Source organism: Lathamus discolor, chromosome 2 (assembly GCF_037157495.1).
Source record: "Lathamus discolor isolate bLatDis1 chromosome 2, bLatDis1.hap1, whole genome shotgun sequence".
Lineage (NCBI taxonomy): Eukaryota > Metazoa > Chordata > Aves > Psittaciformes > Psittacidae > Lathamus > Lathamus discolor.
The window spans coordinates 100,027,353-100,046,141 of record NC_088885.1 but is presented as its reverse complement, the minus strand read 5'-3'; the positions used below and the strand labels follow the sequence as shown (position 1 = coordinate 100,046,141).

The following is an 18,789-nucleotide window of genomic DNA, read 5'->3' as shown; positions in this document are numbered from 1 at the left end:
AGTAAAATTCAGACTTCGTTACGTCATTTAGGACAAATGCATTCTTCATGTGATTGTTAGGATAGGTTTCCATTCTGCCTTTTCTGGTTTGTATTCTGGGTGGCGTTTGTTTGGTTTTGGTTTGTATTCTGGGGGGGGGGGGGTTGTTTGGTTTTGGTTGGTTGCTTGGTTTATTACAGGGGGAGGTTGTTGTTTTTTTTAATTAAATTATAATCAAAGATGTCTAGAACTGACTCCTAAGAAGAAGCACTGCAATTATTTTGCACCTTAGATACTGTCTTGGAATACTCTCATCAATGGACCAAATTTAAAAAAAAAAAAAAAAAACCAAAATCCTGTAAAATTTGAGTCTGCATTTCATGACCAGATTTGGGTACAGCAAACAAAAATATGCCGTTTGCTGAAATGGAGAAGAATATGTGCCTACCACATGTCATTGCCTAGCTAGCTGGTGGAGGTCAATCAGCATTTTTATGATCCCATTTTAGTGGCAGGTATCAGGCTGCCCTGGAAACTTCGAAGGAATTGCTTTCCCACTTGCAGCATGGGGCCCAGGGACTCCTGCACTGCGATGACTGGAGTGAGGAGTTCCTCTGAGGTTCCATCCAGCCAGTGGTGGGAGAGGGCATCTGGTTTCTGTAGTGCTCTCTGGGGAGGTCCCACTCACAAGATGGTCTCTGGCATCTGAAGTTAACCGAGGCACTGTGCTTTCCCAGGCAGTCTGTGCGTTAGCATGCCTGGCTATGTGGGAGCAAACAACATGGGGGTTTCCATCCCTCTGTCTTCACAGTTGGACTGAGTAATTTGACACTCGACCTCTTAACCCAGCCATCTTTTGTAGAAACTGAATTTCCTTCCCCAAGGGGGAAGAATTTGAAGGAGCCTGTTAGTTTCAATGGGTTTGGCATCGTGGCCCCACCAGCCCCCTCTTCGCTCTGGTGCTGCGAAAGGAGACAATTTGGCTCCAAATGACTAATGCAGTTCCTTTTTAAGAAAATATTTTTAAAATTTCAGCCTTATCTGAGGTTATTGAGTCTATATCTGAGGTTAGAGTTATTAATTCATAATGACCTTCCATGTGGCCTTCCTGGGCTGAGGTTGCTCTGTATGCTAGCACGTACTGAGTAAAAATAGTGCTGCAAAATGATAGACTGTGTTTATAGACAACAGGGCAAAATCCTAGCTTCTATTAAAAAAATAAAATAAAATTACTAAGAAGAGAGCATTTCCACACTTTTAATGAGTACTGAGCTTGCCAAAATCTCTCAAATTGGTCCAGAGGTTTGGAATGAAGAATTATCATTTGAAGACGAACAATACGAGTTCTGCTGTAATTTCAGTAGCAATCCCCAGACCTGTTTTCTTTATGTCATGAGAACTTCAGAAACATAAACAGTGCTGAATTGCCACTGGTACTGAATAATGTGGCTTTTATTGTTGTCTGGGCTCTTCTGTATATTCAAGAAAATAATTTAATACCGATTAATAAATGGAAGGTAACTAAAGATAACTGTGATCGAGTCTGTTGAAAATTTCTCAGTACCCTTAATTTCTTAGTAAATTCAATATATTTTATTTAAGCAGAATCATATATACAGCATATTAACTTTTTTTTCCAGGCAATCTTTACTCAGCACAGAAAGGCCAGATGTATGGGAATTGTAAAAAATCAGGATATGCATAAAAACTGTTCAAGTGCATAAAGCAGCCCCATCTGGAAGACATCTAACAGAAATGAAGTTGTACAAAACCATTCCATTGATAATAAAGCTAATTTTTATGGGTCTGACAAGTATGTAATTATGTTCAGTGGTGCTTTTCAGATTTTATCACAGTCAATAAACCGCAGTGGTAATTTCATTCCCATTTGACATATTTACATGGAAACATTTGATTGGAGGAATTAGTAACCCTGAAAGCCTTGATAGATATGTTTTAATGATCTGTGACCTCCGCAGTCCCTCATCTGTTTATTGTTGCAACAGGCGAGAAGTCGTTCCTCTGTGACCTTTGTGGCTTTGCCGGCGGGACACGTCATGCCCTCACCAAGCATCGGCGGCAGCACACAGGTCAGTAAAGCTGTCTTTACTCTTTGCTGTGTTTTTTCCAGCAAGGGAGTCCCTCTACACTGGGGAGTAATGCAAGTCAAATAGCATGTTACAGCACAAATAATACGTCGGCTCATTGTTTACTTTGCTTTCTCTTATTTTTCTGCAAAATAGGCATGTCCAAGATCTGCATCTTAACTGGGATTTTGAGGAATTGGTTGAGGGGCAGTAGGGGGTATTTTTGGTGTTTTTTTCCGAAGGAAGTAGAATTGCAAAGACTGGCTTTCTTCTTTAAATGAATGCAAAGTCTACTACTATTTTTTTTTTCTGAGTCCCAAATAGATTACCTACTGTGAAGATTTTGCAAGAGTCTGCTAGAATGTCCCTGGGTGAAAATTAGAGGCTACGTATAGATTAATCCATTATTTTGGACTGAGGCATAGTTGAAAGCTAGTGTTGTTTCAGTTGCCCTTTTGTAATTTTAAGATAGTTTGTAATTAATAGGTGCAACTTTAAGAGTTACCACATGGTTGGCATGTAAAGCAGGATTTCTCTCCCGGAATTAGTAAAGCTCTCCTACCACCTGGTTATTAAAATTTAATATTAGACAAAATTAAAATGGTTCTTATTTCAGAAGACCAGAAAAAGTATAAGTATTAAACATTTATTAATACATTGTGCCTTAATTGTGTTTTTAAGTAGTTCCTTTCAAGTGTTTGATTATTTGAATAGATTTTGTTCAAACAGATGCAGAAGTGTTGCTGCTTAAGCCACTGTAGTTTTTGTTTTACTGACTATCAGGAGGATAATGTAATATCATCGGGAATTGCTGTGTGAGTTAAGTGACCATTGTCTAATGTACAGTGGAAAGAAATGGCAAACAAATGAGAAGCTGTAGTTACATCATGAATTTTCCATGGATTTTGTAAAGGAATCTCAGTGGGAGATTTTATTATGTCCCTGAATAAACTAATCTTGATTGAGGACATAGACCATCTAAGTGCGTAATTTCCTGGAGAGCAGCTACTCTCCTCCTTGAGAGCCTGAAGCCATTCTTTCCACCCTGTTTTCAGTTTATTAAAGCAACCATATTTGAAGGAGTGTCTGATGTATCAAAAAGGTGGGTTTTTTTGTGCTGATCAGGCAATATCTTGAAATGGATCCGCTCCCTATGAGAGTACTGCCACAGTCAGTTCACATTCACTGCAGGAAGTTTGTATTTTTAAAGTGTCCAGGAAAAGGCATTTAGTAAATATAATAAGTTCTCTTGGTAATACTCTCTTTGAATGATAACAGGAGCAATTGCAGCTACTGGAATGGAAGCCATATGCTTCAGTTGTAACTAACGGTTTCCATTTTTCCTGGTGCTTTGAAGAATTATCACATGTTGGCTGAAGTTTACCAAATGTGGGCTTAGAAGGAAAATGATTCCTCTTTTTCTTTAGCAGACATAAATCGTTGTTATCAATAGGATGGGAACCACCTTTTGGGGTTTGGGGTTTGGCCTGCGTAATTGGCACACTGGTACCACACGTGTCTAAGACTCATTGTCATTGCAGCCACACAAATGGTAAATGATCAAGTGGAAGAAATACGTATCTTGTCTTTACTCTTCTGGTCTTTACTTGTTATGTGAGTGCAGATCTGGTTTCTCAGAAATGTAAGCCCTTATCGTTGATTATGTATTTATACTTATTTATGATTAGGACACAAGCTGATAGGAAAAAAAATATTATTTCCTGATTTATGTGCAAAATTGGGCTGGAAGTATGGTATGTTCCTGGTGAAAACCTGTCCATATTTTTGGTGGCATTTTGCACTGCTTTTGCCAGTGTCATAGAGAATTTTGTGCTATGATCACAGGGGTTTACAGGTTATAGATCATCAAGCTTGCATATAGCAAGCATAACTTTGTATTTTATGTCAGGACTGGAGGCTCATCATTGCTTTGCTGTTAACATTATACTATACAGGGCAGTACCTCAGAGGAAGAGGGATCTGTCTTTCTGGTAGTTATCTGCCTTTCTGGCACAAGCAATCAGAAATGATTCTTTGGCAGAAAAGTTATCTATAGCTTTTATCTGTTTAAAGGAGAATGATACAATCCACCTTTGCCTACACTGTTGTACTAATATGGGTTCCCTTGTATTTTCATCCAGTGCACAACTTTATCTCAGTCCTTAGTTGCATGCACTCCTCTTTGTACCTGCATAGTTTCTCCTGTGTCCCCAGTTGGCACAATTTTCCGAGAGCAGAATGCCAAAGCAAATTACAATCAGGTTTGAAAAGGATAGGTATCAAAAATAGTCTAAATGGCTTAAATAATTCCCTACTGTATTACAAGCTGTCTAGGGGGCTGACACAGAACATCTTCCAATCCAAGATTTACTTCTATCACCTGTCAGAGACCCTTGATTAAAGGGCAGATGAGCAAATCCTCACATGTAGTTAAGGAGTCTTAACCAGCTTAACAAGCCTCCTCTCGTCCCAGCCTCAAGGCCTGAGGTGTCCTGACACATCAGAGAAATGTTCAGCTGCTGATAGATATTTGACACAGGAGACGACAGGCTGCAGGACCAGCCACTTAGACTTATGATGCCCTTGATTCTTGTATTTCTTACTTTGTTCCTCTCTTTTCAGATTAGATTATTTTTATGTACCTGAAAAAATACCTTTATCTTGTGAAAGATGCATTTGTCAAAAAGAAGAAAATATTTCAGGGATTGCAAATTATAACTATGTATAAAAAAAAAAAAAAGGCTGGAAGAAACTGGCCCTCAGTCGCTCATGGAGCAAACTGTAGGGACTAGTTTGGTAAATAGAATGTTATCTGTGGAAGATACGTTTTTGCTTTTTAAATTAAAAGAAGTCCAGGAATGTTAAACTGAAAGAAAAAGCCATTAGTTTTTAAGACTTCACAATATTTGTATTTGATTTGTTTGCAAACGGGATGCATCTCCATACAGATTTCTTTCATACAGGCTTTCTCAGCATTTCTCTACTACAAAGTGGAACTGTGAGGTAGAAGAAAATAATTTGACTTATCAAGAGATCCCTGATATCTCAACAGTTGATGTTTTTATTTTGTGTTACATTTGTAATGTCCTTAATGACTGATTTGGTCTTGTGAGAAGCAGATACATGGCTATGTAAATATCAGTAGCCCAATCTTCTGTTTTGTGTATTGAATCAATGACAACTTCAAGAGTGGACGAGAGTTTGACCAGAATTTGATCACATTGTAAAGAACACTTACATCTGTCTTTGTTGAATGCTTTGCAACAGACACTTGTGACTGCCGAGGATGTGAGAAACTGTCTTGAGAAACTTAGACCACTTGCAATATCAGCTGGTGCCATCTGGTAAATCAGGACAAGAACATATATGCTGTAGTTCTGGTGCCTTAATGTGACTGGGAGGAAAATATTTCATCTTTTGAGTCATTCTGAAACAATTTTTTTTTATTAGTATTTTCTCCTGGTAAAAAAATCTACCTGATGATAGGAAGATAAATAACATTGCAAATTTTAGAGTAGGCTAAATTTAAAATTAGTTGAATTCCACCAGGAATTGATTTTCCAAATCTTATAATAAAAAAGAGTAAATAACCTCCAGAAATACATGTGCGTGGACACACATTAGAAACATATATCATGTAATTTAAATATTTTGCCTTAATCCTGATCAACTCGGGAATCGTATAAGAGATTAAAAACAAACAAGGGTAATTATTTCTGGCTCAAAATGAAAACATGAAAACATTTAATTCTTACATATAACTTGTCTTCTTTTTATGTTCTTGTTACTGTTCTGCTCGCCTCCTGTGTCTGCTCTGCCTGCCTTTTTGCATTGCTCTAGTTTTCCTTTCTTCTATGTGCTTTCCAGTAAATTTCCATCTAGTAGCTGGCTTAATCCAGCACTGCTGATCAGCCACAGCCTGTGTTCTCTTGCATGAAATTCCCTTTTAATGTTGGCTAGTACTCCTACAAATTGCAAAAACCCCATCCTCATCTTCTGCACAGTGGCACACTACTTTTTCTTGAGTGTTGGTTGTGGTGGAATTTTCCTGGGGATCATAGAAGTACGTTATGGTAGTAGAGCATTAGAGGGTAAGTACCCTTACTGTGCACAGCAGTTCTATGACAATCACCCTGAACCTATGGAACTGCTTAAGCAAATTGTGTCTTTGTTCAAATATTTTCATGAATTTTTGAACATGGTAGCTTGTATCATACAGATCACTGTTTGTATGATTGCTTCTGCTCACTCATTTCAATCTGGCACTTCTCAAGACATTTATAGGTCAATGTAATAAAGAAAGAAAATTTAATAATATATGTGTTTTTATCCAGATGAGTGACTCACTTTGTGTTTCTATTTCTCATGTGAACTGCTCTTTGACTTTAATGTGTAGTTACATTACTCGGCATTGAATTTAAAGTATAACGCAGCCTCTTCTCTTCAACGTCCCCTCCACAGCTTAAAAAAATTATAATGTTGAATACCACAGAAAACATAGTATAGTATGAAGACATACTGCTCTTTTCAGCAAGAGGAGAGGTGAAATTTGAAGAGGATCTGTGTTGTTTTTCCTTTTCCATTTATGCCAACATTTGCAGCAGAGCGTGGAACTTAATAATACCAAACCTTTGGAGAGAAATGAGACCAAAACCCTGGATATCTTAAAACTTTCTGCCTAAGAGAAGTTGTCCAGTGGACAGTTTTTCTCCCATTTTTGAGAATACAAATGTCAATAATTTTTTGCTGTGGAAGACCAACATCATGGCATCTAGAGTGTTTCTCTTAAGAAAGAAATGTAACAAGGATGTACTTATATATCTTTCATGCAAAAAAGTTGACCAGGCTAAAAGTAAACAGAATTTAATATACTGGGCTTCGTTAGCAAGCCTGTAAGTGCTTCTCCAGGGAACAACCTTAACAAATGCAAGAAATAGTTGGAAATAAGGAGAAAAAATCCTGCAACATGTAAGCAGATGGCTGCGTTTTGTGGTCTACTCATTTCTTAGGTCAAATGAAAAAATGAAACTTATAGTATTCTTGCTGTGCTGCTCAACACATCATATGAAAGACAAATAGGACTAAAAGCACTAGTTCCCTGTTGAGACAACCAGGGTAAGATTTCTTCCATCTTATTAAGATTCTGATTAGTTACTCAAGACTTCCAAATTGAAGGCACCATGATTTTATTTTTTCCCCCTTCATTTATGTGAAAGCTGGATACTCAGTAGCACATTCATATAAATGCTGTATATAACCTATAGGTAAAAATTGCCTGGAGAGTCATGATTATAAATAAAAATTTCATTTTGCTATCCACAACTCAACATGTGTCACCAGATTCATAGTTTTTTGTTATTGTTTTATTACATTTTTACTTTAAAATGTACATGTTACGTACCTAACTGCACAGATAGATTTATAATTGCAGTGAGGTGTGCTCTGTGTCCTAGAAAGCTCATAATCAAATACAGGGAACTCAAAAGAGGTAAAATCGGAGAAAAGAGGAAGAAGGAAAGAAAGAGAAAGCTGTAATTTGTGTGTGTGTGTTGGAGGCGAGGTTCCTTGCTCTTGGAATGTGTGCTTTTCCTTTCCCCCCCTCCTCCCTTCAGAGCTTGCTGAACATTGGGTCATTTTGGGGCACCTATCTTTCTTTTTGGTGGGATTTGTTATTGATAAAGTGAGAGATGGTGAGGCATGGACAAGTCTTCTATAATGGTAAGGTGTGTGGGAGGTTAGTTTGGGTTTTGTTTACCTTTACTAATCTTTAAATACATAGACTTTGTCTGTAATGACACATCCTTGGATGCACTATTTTATAGTTATGACATATCGTTGTTTAAAAAATAGTCACTATTGCTTTTTTGATTTGTATTGTTTTAATTTTGTATTAATTAGATCTTTGGGGTGGGGGGGAATCCCCCTGGAATATTTAATGGCAGCCCCTATAAAAATAAAATTTGGTTTGTTGCTTGAAATGTCTGGAGGCAGGAAGAGGGGAAGGAAAATAGGGACACAAAGACGGACAAAGAGCATTCTGGCCAAAAGATAAGGAAGATAAAAAATACTTAAGTGAATGGTTCTGTGCAAAACTGAAACACATAAATGTTGCTATACTGCTGCTGTAGCTAATACGCTCTTCAACACCCCCAACCTAAAGAAGTACCTATTTTTTTTTTTATATAAAAATAAATACTTTTTCCCTGTGCAGCTGCTAAGAATTACAGGCCAAGCTAGGCAGTCTTTTTCCTCCTAGTTCAGTTGGCTTTTGTTGCGTGGTGGTGCCGTGATGTATTTTCTGTCAGGTGAGATTTACACATAGTCCACTTGACAGGAGCAGTTAGCCACAGGGATTTCCTAAGGAGAAACTTCCTGGAGCAGTGGGCAAGGATTACAGTTTTTCTTCTGGTCACAACAGAATTCGCAAACCTTTCTGGCTCCCACAGGCCCTGCGTCAGCACAGCAGCACCTTTTGCAGACACTCCCTCCCCTGAATGACAAACTAAAAATCATCATTCAGTTCGGATCTGCTCTTTATATTTTTTATAAGGGGCAAGTTGGCAAGGTTCTAATGCATTTTAAATGAAAGCAGTTAAAATAAGTATGTATGTTATCTAAAATACCTGTGGCTTTACTACTTAGGCTTGAAAATGTTGCCATCTTCTTTAATACTAGAAGATAAAATAAATCAGGCGCAGGAAATCTTCAGTTCAAGAACAGGTTACGTTGCTAGGGAGTCTATGGCCTCCCAGAGAGTTTAATTGAAGCAGCAGCCAGTAGCATTCAAGCTGCTGGGGGAATCAGCTTCTCCAGAGCAGAGAGTCAGTGTCTGACAAGAAAACCTCATTTGGGGCAGGAAAGACATACTTTCTAGCAGTCTCAATTTGTCCAGCATAGAGGCTTCTGCATTGTGTCCTGCCCCTTCACCTTTCCTTGTCCCATGAAACAGTAAATGAAAAATAGTGGCTGATATTCTCTCCAGCAGCAGTTAAAAGCAATTATTCCAAATCTTTATGGAGCTTTCAGAAGCTGCTCTGCTATCCTTCCACAGAGCATTAAGGGCTTTTCAGGCCTGAAGACCTTTCATTTCTTTTTCCCTTTGGATGAAAAAAACCCTCAACATTTTCCAAAAAGGAAAAATGCAGATACCTGTTTTTTTTCTCAGAATTCTGGCAGAATCTTTTTGGAAGTCTTGAATGTCTCATACTTAAAGGCTTAAAAAATCTGGATTGCAGGAATGGCCGCTTAGGAGTGGTCTTTTGTTAGAAATATGTCTTCTGCTCATGGTCTCCTTTCAGTCTGAAGAGCTGCAAATTGCAGCTGCTAAGAAGCTTAGGCTTCAGTTTTGAAACTGCCTATTCTAGACCTCTGTACAGTCTGCAAGGTCATTGTCCATCCCTAGCAGTTTTATTCAGACTTCTTAAGTTAGAGATCTTAATTCATTGTGTAGTCTTTAGGATAAATACTTCTGAGGGTTTGCACAATGCAGTCAAGATCACCTCTAGTTAGGAACTGCCTTTTGTCTTCTGCATGCAGAAAGAAAACTGTTTCCTCCCTAAATGGTAATTACATGTGCCTGTAAGCCACACAAAATGTTTCTGGAGCAACCAGTTGGAAAAATGGGATACAGGTTTCTTAGCCAGGCATCACAGCATGTGTATCTGTTATGAGATTTTGTCTTAGTGTCTTCTAAGGGGTGGACCTCTCCGCTAGAAGGAAAAATACTCTTTTCACACAACGATTTATAAGCTAGAGAATTTTATCTTTTTTTCAACTAATAGTCCTCTAGAAATTTTCAGTGCAGTTGCACATTCAGCAGAGAGATTGAAGTTTTGTCTTCTGAAAATATTATTGTCCTACTCCAGGTTTTGTGATTTGGGATGTGGGGAGATGGGATGTGTGTCCATTAACCTTTCAAGTCCTGCTGAAATTGGCCCACTGTTCAGAAAAGATTCATGAGGGCATAAGGATAGTAGGCAAGAGAGGGGGAACAGAGCACTGAGTTGTGGTTCATATTCTCAGTCTTGGTATTATTTAATAGATAAGATGAAAAAATCCAGGACTAGAGACAAAAACAAAGACACTTTTCCCCTGGAGATATTAATTTCTGAGCAGGAACTGAATATAAGCTTCAGACCGATTTCTCACTTTCTGTCTCCAACAGTGTTGCTTTCAGGGCTGTTCATAGGCCCAACTTCAACAGAAAGTGTAGGGTGAAAGGAATGCCTGTTACATGGTGATGATATTGGCAAGAAATAAGGCCCAGTATCATGGTCACCCTGTTTCAGTGCTTTTTGCTGTGTGACACCACATGAGAAGTCATCTGGCTACTGATGTGTATATGTCACAGTGAGAATAGTATTTCGCAATTAATGTATGGTATTTGGAAATCAATTTTGTATTTGGGGTTGTTATATATACCTGGACTAAGATCTTTCTCAGGGGATATGCCAGAAATTTAGACTTGTCTTTGTTTTCTGCTGATGAAAGCTGATAATGCATATCTCCTTTTGTCACCTCGTAGGAGAGAAACCGTTCAAATGTGATGAGTGTAACTTCGCTTCCACAACACAATCGCATCTGACACGACATAAGCGTGTCCATACTGGAGAAAAGCCTTACAGATGTCCCTGGTGTGACTACAGGTAATGAGTCATTAACTAAAGCATGATGAGAGAAGGGTTAAGGTGATCAGATGAGGTTCATTTGAAGTCACCAATAAAAATATATTGCCATTAAAACACCATCAGGGCAGCAGTAATTGCATATTAAATTAGGAGCTAAATTTAAAAACTTAGTCTTCAGGATTTAGGTATTACTTTATAAAGAAGAACAAATGATGGGAAACCTTTTCCTGGTAACACTGCAGTTAATGTTGAGTGTTTGTTTCACAGCTGCTCTAGTGTCTGTTAGAATTCTCCATGGTGAGGCCACTTCTCTGCGTTGCCTTTTCAAATCAGTTGCAGTTTTGAAATTTTTCTCGGTTGAGTTGCAGCCATTTCACCAAGAAAGAAAAAGTTCCCTAAAAGCGTTAGCAGCCTAAGTACTCACCAGACACTTATTAGAATGGGAAGCGACTGGAGCTACTTACAGGGCTGCAGAGTCTTGGTGTTCTGCTCCAGCTTTCCTTCTCTATGCTAGCAGGGTGTTTGGATGACAGTTGGCCATAGTGTTGGTTCCATGGCAGAGTGTCCCATGCTGCACCACTAAACCCCATCCTGTTAGGGCAGCAGATTCAAAAATCACATGAACAGACAGTTAAGATTACTTCTGGTTCTCATCTCACGTGTCTTTAGTTCATTATCCACTACTTATGAAATTATCTCGCATTGCCTCTTAAATGATTCTTTACCCTTCTTAAACATGCTTCTATAATTTGGAATACCTTAATACATTACAGTGAGGTGGCTACTCTATGTGTACAATAAAGGAATGCATAGAACTTATTCATGAGGAATTTGCAGAAATTGATGTTCAAAAAGTTTTTACGAAATCAGTATTATATTTGATATTTGGCATATGATTATGTAATTAGATGCATGTGCTGTGATACATGCACGCAAGACGAGAAAGTTAAACATTTGATTATACCACTACAGCATTTTTTACTTTCTTTGAGTGCTGAGCATACAACTGTAATGTTCTTTTAGTATGAGTCTTAATGTAGTTTCCTAAAACAAGATTATATAACAAAGCCTAGCTGCTCTCATAATAACCTGGTTTTATGCTATTTACAAGCTACTATACAGAAAACTCCTGTATGTAAAGCTTCTGCAGGGATCATGCGGTTTCTCTACAAAATCTTTTGTTGCATTGGTTTGTGTGTGTGGAGCAAATGTTTTGTGAACTCTTCTGTATTGTGCACCCATTACATTACTGCCTAGAACTGCAGAGAACTTAGTTTTACAGTCTCAGGCTGGGGAGAGCTTCCATTTCTGTGCTGAGACCTTAACATTCCCCCTGGTTTTGGGGGTTTGTTTGAGGGGGTTTATTGTTGTTTGCTTTTCTAATAGAAGCATTTCTGTGAGCTTCAGTAAGTCATCTAAGAAAGAGAGATGGTTTTGTGTTTGTCAGATTGGTTGCATTAAAAGGTCTGTGTTGAGTAAAATGTATATAAGCAACAGTGTGACATGATGCGCTGCACTGAAGGTAAAAGGAGTGCTGTCTTTGATGCTGCATATCAGTTTTGCGGTCATCCACTTTACTCATAGAATCAGCTAGTTTGGAAAAGACCTTTAAGATCATCAAGTCCAACCTTTACCCCAGGACTGCCATGACCACCACTAAACCATGTCTCTGAGGGCCTTATCTACAAAGTTTGTGAACATTTCCAGGGACAGTGACTCCACCACTTCCCTGGGTAGCCTGTTCCAATGCCTGAGCACTCTTTCAGTGAATACATTTTTCCTAATACCCAGCCTAAACCTCCCCTGGCACAGCTTGAGGCTGTTACCTCTTGTCCTATCACTTGTTACGTGGTGAGCCACTCCTCATCAGACTTGTGCTCCAGACCCTTCACCAGCTTCATGGCCCTTCTCTGGACCCACTACAGCAACTCAGTATCTCTCTTGGAGTGAGAGGCCCAGATCTGAACACAGCAGGTATTGAGGTGCAGCTAATGAGCCAAGCCAATTGGAAAGAATAGTCCTATTGCAGAACTAGGTAACGAGGGGTGGGTTGTGGTGGGTTTGAGTTCCTGGCTTGAAGACCCTAGAGACTGGGAGCTTTGTAGATGTGAATCAGTTTGCAGTTTGGGATTTGTTACACACATGCAATGAATAGATGCAATTCCCTCAGTAAAACAAAATGTGTAACTTTAACATTGTTAGTAGAAGACAGGAGATAATTTTTCTTTGGATAAAATTTTCTGTATGGGATAGAAATTCCAAGCGATGACAAGTTTTTTACTAGTATTTTATTATACTGGAGGTTAGTAAAGAAGCAAGCATAACTTTATCAGGATTAACAAGAAATCTCTGAGCATCCCCTGCCTCTATATTATTGAAATATAAATGTTTCATGGTAATAGGGCGTTAGTTTCCATCCCTTGCAGGCCAATTTTGACCTAATCTTTGGAGGGTGATCTCTACAGATACCAGCTGATGAAGCTTTGATTCTGCAGGAAATTTGTTCTGAGCTCAGCTGAAAAACATCTGGCAGGGATGCAGAAATCAGAGCTGTGCCGCTGCTGCAAGTTCATAGAGGCAGTGAGGCACTGCGTAACTGCAGAGGAGCCAGCAGAAGGGTTGCTGTATTTATTAGCCCAGCAGTCCTGCATTTGCCGGCCGGTTTCCACAATCCTGGGATATTAGCCAACCATGTTGGCAACACTGGGTTTTGCTCTCTACCCACTTCTCTTTTTTCTTTTTTTTTTTTCTTTTCTCTCTCTTTTTTTTTTTTTTTTTTTTGTTCTAGAATATGATTTGAAGGGAATCACACATTGCCTCCTTGTCAGCTTACCTAGTACTATCTCTTTTCATGGATAGGTATTAGCACCTCTGTGAATAATGTTCTTTGTACCAGTTCAGCAGACAGCACGTACTCTTACGAGTGTCACCTACAGAAATATAAACCCGAGATTCTAAAATCTCCTGACCTAGTGATAAAATTCACCCCCATGTGTAGAGTTCGAGTTCTCACTGTGGTGCTTTCAGCTCAGCCCTTGCACTGTAAGTTCGTCCAGACTATTTCAGATGTTGCTGTTTAGTGTTGCTTGGCAACTGCAGACTCTCTAATGACCCTCGTAGTTTCAGCGAGGTGAATATTTCTCATTTTGTGCATGGATATGGAGCAAAGTATTGTTAGTGCTACCATAAAGTCTCCTTTCACTGATAGGTGAAGTCATCTCTCTGTTCTGCAAAGTAGTTTGAGACACTTGAATTAAAAGAGTATCCAAATACAAGGTATTCTAATTATTCCTGTTCAGCTCATCAGTGCTCAGAGGGTTCTTAGGGATTCCTGATTTCAAGCTTTTCAGTTCCTCAGGAGGAAATTGTGAACAATCATCCTGCAAAAACTCTTGCCAGTATAGTGAGCGAAAGGCTAGCTAACCCTGGCTAGAAGTACAGAAAGAAAGGCTATTAAAAGAACCTAATCTGAATTTAGGAACTGTTATGAAAACCTGGGACTGGACAGGCACCTAGAAATTATTAGGTTTTGGGTTTGTTTGGGTTTTTGGGTTTTTTTTTTTTTTCTTGTTTAGCAGCAAAATCTGAAGTGGAATAGGCAGTAAGATACTATGGGAAAAAGATTGATTTTGGCTGCATGGAACAGAAAAGGGAATTTATTCCCTGCATAACCCACAGCATGAGAAATTCTTTCCTTAGCTAGGAACATACATGAATGGATATAGGTTTTTGAAGTGAATAATAAACCTAGAATTTTTAGCTCACAGATATCTTCTCAAATGTATGCATATTCCAAAAAGAAAATGGGAGATTTTGTGCATTTCACCAAGTTGCTTTTATAATCTGTGCTTATGGTTCTACTTAAATATTCTTTACAAAATATTACCTTCAACCTCTACTTTTTGAACTGTGACCACCTGATGTTTATTCTTGTCTATATCTTTTGTATATTGATAACTCAGAAAGAAACATTTGCTTTTCTGTATGTGGCTTCTAGTAACAACTATAATTTGAAATTATATTTTCAGCCTAGTTTTTAAAATCGAATTTCTTTGAAGGAAGAAAAATATATATCCATAAATATAAAAATTTGCTTAGTGATACTTTTTCCTGTTTGTGTTTTCAATTTAGGTTTGTCTTATTTAGATAAAAATGCTCACAATTTTCCTTTGCATTTATTTTCAAATCACACAGCATATCTCTCCATTCTTAAGCCAGTGTGCTTTGTCATACAAAAATATTCATTCACTCCTAATGAACGTCCAACTTAATTTTATCATGCAGAATTGGTCCCATAGGGCGCTGCACCACCATTACGTATGCAATGCTTTTTTTAATATTTCTTAGTCATTTAAAAAAGATGTGTTATGTGGCTGAACTTTTCAGATTACATGATCCTAGAGTTATGCTGACAAGAATATTGTTTGCATTTGGTAATGGGCAGAGAGTGTAGTCACAAGCCATATAACCTTCAGAAACTGAACAGCACCTGGGAACTTCAACTGATTTCTAAATCTGTTGGTTGTATAGTCAATGGCCAGAGTTTTCTAAACCTTCAACACACTTAGGCACCTAAATTTAACCTGATTTCACAAGTGCTAAACTCCCCTAAGTCAGATGATGTCAATGAATGATGCAGATATACAGCATTTTCAAAAATTGAACTGGGTTTGTGCATGTGTCTGAAGTAAACAATTAGGAATCTCATTTTAGTCATATGTTAGGCTTTAAATTCAACTCCCATTGGTACTGACTTTCCATGTAACTATCACAACTGCTCAAGTAAGTAATAAATTATGTTTGTGGTGTGTGTGTGAGGGCTTTTTTTGGTACAAAATGGGTCTGGATTACATTGCTTCGCAGTAAAACAATGGGGGCAAAAGGCAGATTCCTGCTTTACTTGCATAATCAAATTTAAATTTGCTGGAGTTCAGGGCTCAGGAGGAGCACTGGCATAGGTTTGTAATACAGAAACAGTATTGCTACAACTTTGACCATTGAGAGTGTGGGACAGGTATAATGTTAATGTACTTTGTGCCATCCCTGTGCTGTAATTAAACAAAATTACTTTTCATTTCTCAGGGAATTCACTGTATGGCTCATTTTGCATAGAGTACGCATGGCAGTGAGGGGAAGAAGGAAGTGGAGGGCAGCATCCAGGGGATTGGTGGTGTTCTGCAGCACAGATAAGAGCGTTTAGAACAGCTACGCCAGCAAAACAGCATTAATTCCATAAATACACCTTTCTGTAAAGTATATGTCTTGTGAAGGATGTCTGACAAGACTGAGAATAAATAGCATGCATTTTTAATATAATTATGTAAACTAAAATAAATATTTTACATTTATTATGCATAATACAATAATTAGACAACATTCTGTAAGGGATTATGGCATCTGAAATTCCAGCTGCGGAAGGATTCATTGCATATTTTCAGCAGCAGCGGCATCATGACTTAGGGGGAGTGACTCCACAGGGGCTACTTTTCTTGTTTTTTGGACAGCATCCCTAGGGAGTTCTATTTCCCTCTGACTTATAGTATCTGTTCATAGGTTGCAAAGACCAGTTTATAATACACACCAGGATTTGCACCTAAAGTCATAAGAATGTGCAAAGTAAGTGTTATATCTCTGTTCATACTGGTGAATTTAAGAACCTTTAGTTGTCTTGGTATGGTTGCATCAGCTGTGCAGCATTTCCTAGTTGTATCAAGGGTAACTAGGTACTCCTTTAAATGGTAAAGTAACAACATGTACTTACTCATAGCAAAACTGAAAGGCTGTTAAGACAATTTCTACATAAAATGGTGAAACAGTGTATTTGTCATTAAAATGCTAACATTAGTCTGCTTTTTGTAATCAGTGAAATTTAATCTGCATGTATAGGAAATAACTAGGTTATACAACTCTATGGAACATTAGGCTGATGAGGACTCCAAGTGGCATCCCCCACTGCACTGTGGAAAACCACTTATATATATATATATATATCACAAAAGCAGAATTAGGGGAAAAAAACCAAAACATGCATATACTTTGTACTGATATGAAATTGCTGAGAACAATAATGCATGCATGTAGTTAGAACAAGCTGGGCCTTCGGGAAGCACTGAAGCTTCTGTTGTGATCAGCAGCAGGAGTTGAGGATATCCAGTGCCTTGTGCTAGCAGACTTTTATAAACAAATGGAGATAGAAGTTTAGAGAGAGATTCTGTCAGTGCATGGGCATAGTTCCCAGATGCAAACACCACCGAACAGTATTTAGTCCCTAGTTTTTAATAAACATTCAGATAAACTATTTGCTAATATTTGTATTAATCTGGAATAAAATATGCTGTAGCATTTAAGACTATAAAGGGAAAATAATCTGAAATAAAATAAAATTTGTCTACAGCTACAAAACCACTTTAATTATTCTGGTGAATACATGGCATACAAATAATGGTTAGTATTATTCCCTTTATGATGTTTCTGTTGCATAAGAAAACTTCTTCATATTCACCCGAGTTATAGCAAATAGTTCATATGGTAAACTTGGAATAAAAATATGAAATGTGTTAGTGTAAAATACAGATCAGCTCTCACATTAACCTAGAAACTTGACTTCAGGTGTAATTCTTAACATTCAGAAACTTGTAGAAGCAGGGAGCACACAATTAATGACCTGGTGCTCACTGGGACATGCCGTCCTCACTGACTGAGAAATCCTCTCTCCAGTTTTGGAGAGTTGTGTTGGCAGCAGCATGCAAAAAACTTAAACTCCTTCTTGCACAGCTCTCCCTGGTCTCGCTGCCAGATGCCAATGTCACTGCATGAACTGCTAGAAAAAAAGACATACATGTGCATGCATGCACATTGATGTATGTAGACTTGCTGACTACTGTCTACAGTGAAAAAGTGTCCACCCACTTAAGAGGCTTTTGGTGCAGCATGCAGTAATATAGTAATTTTCTGAAGTTCTTTGCCTTCTGTATTTTTAATTAATAGCAGAGTAAATGCACTCTACTTGGTAGAAGAATAATACATTTTTTAATTTATTTTAATGAATAATCCCCACTCCTTATGATATGGAAATCCATCAATAATTCCCTGAGCATTGGTAACTTAAGTTTCTTTTGGGTTTGGGGTTTTTTGTTTGGTTTTTTTTGGGATTGGTTGGGGCTTTTTTTTATTTCTATTTATTTATTTATTCCATTTATACTTTTTTTTTTCCCCCCCTGTGGCCTCTCTAAGTTAGAGGAATTAAAAATTGCCTTCTTAATTCAATGAATCTGTGGCTCTCATGCTGACCCTGAACCACCAGATTTGGGGCTTTAAGGATTTGACCAAATATCTTTAAACCAGTGATGCAATTGCAACCACTGATAATACTATGATAGCTGCATTTGGGGTAAAGTCCTTTGAAGAGCAACTTTCAACTGATATATGTAAGCCTAAACAGCGCAGTAAATTACGCATTGGTGGCCACAGAGTTTAATGTTACTGAGACATGCAGTTGTTTGGATATCAATGTAAAAATTCCTATATCATTCTAAGTTCTGACAGCTTCTTTCTTGCAGCCTGTCAAAATCGTAGCTCAGTGCTCTATCAGGTTGTGCAGACTTTTAAGTTCTGCAACAACATTCTCAGGTTCCTGATTCCTTTCAGTAGTTACTGTCTCCCCCTTGCTGTTCAGTCTGGGCTTTTTCCCTAAACTTTTCTTCTTACGTAGCTTCTCCCAGCTGCACTGATGTTTTGGGGATTTTCTTGTTTGTATGTTTCTTTGTTTTTATGCAGTTCAACACACTTAATCCAAAACTCGAAGTATTTGGTGTTTAGGAAACATGAATGAGACCGCCTCATACAGTGGATAGATTAATGCAACTAATGTCTTCTACTATTACATTTTATCTTCTTCCTGTCCTCACACTTATTTTTCCATATCACATCTAATCATAATTGTCTTATCTATTCCTCTTTCTTAAGGAGCATAAACATGTTATAGTAAATATACCTGTATTAATATTTAATATCTATTTAATTAACTTTTATAAATCTGTAACACCAGCATATATTTCAAACTAAAATAATCTTAAATAGGTTGTATTTTGATAGTA

General features: G+C 38.0%; 1 protein-coding gene across 2 annotated transcripts in view; it reads left to right on the top strand.

Moving 5' to 3' along the window:
* ZNF407 (zinc finger protein 407) overlaps positions 1 to 18,789 on the top strand; it is a 334,504-nt gene that overhangs the window by 194,843 nt on the left and 120,872 nt on the right. For both annotated transcript variants that reach the window (XM_065667878.1, XM_065667877.1), the window contains exons 6-7: positions 1,986 to 2,069; positions 10,591 to 10,711. In XM_065667878.1, the coding sequence (XP_065523950.1) occupies positions 1,986 to 2,069; positions 10,591 to 10,711 (205 nt within the window). The remainder of the gene's footprint in view (positions 1 to 1,985; positions 2,070 to 10,590; positions 10,712 to 18,789) is intronic.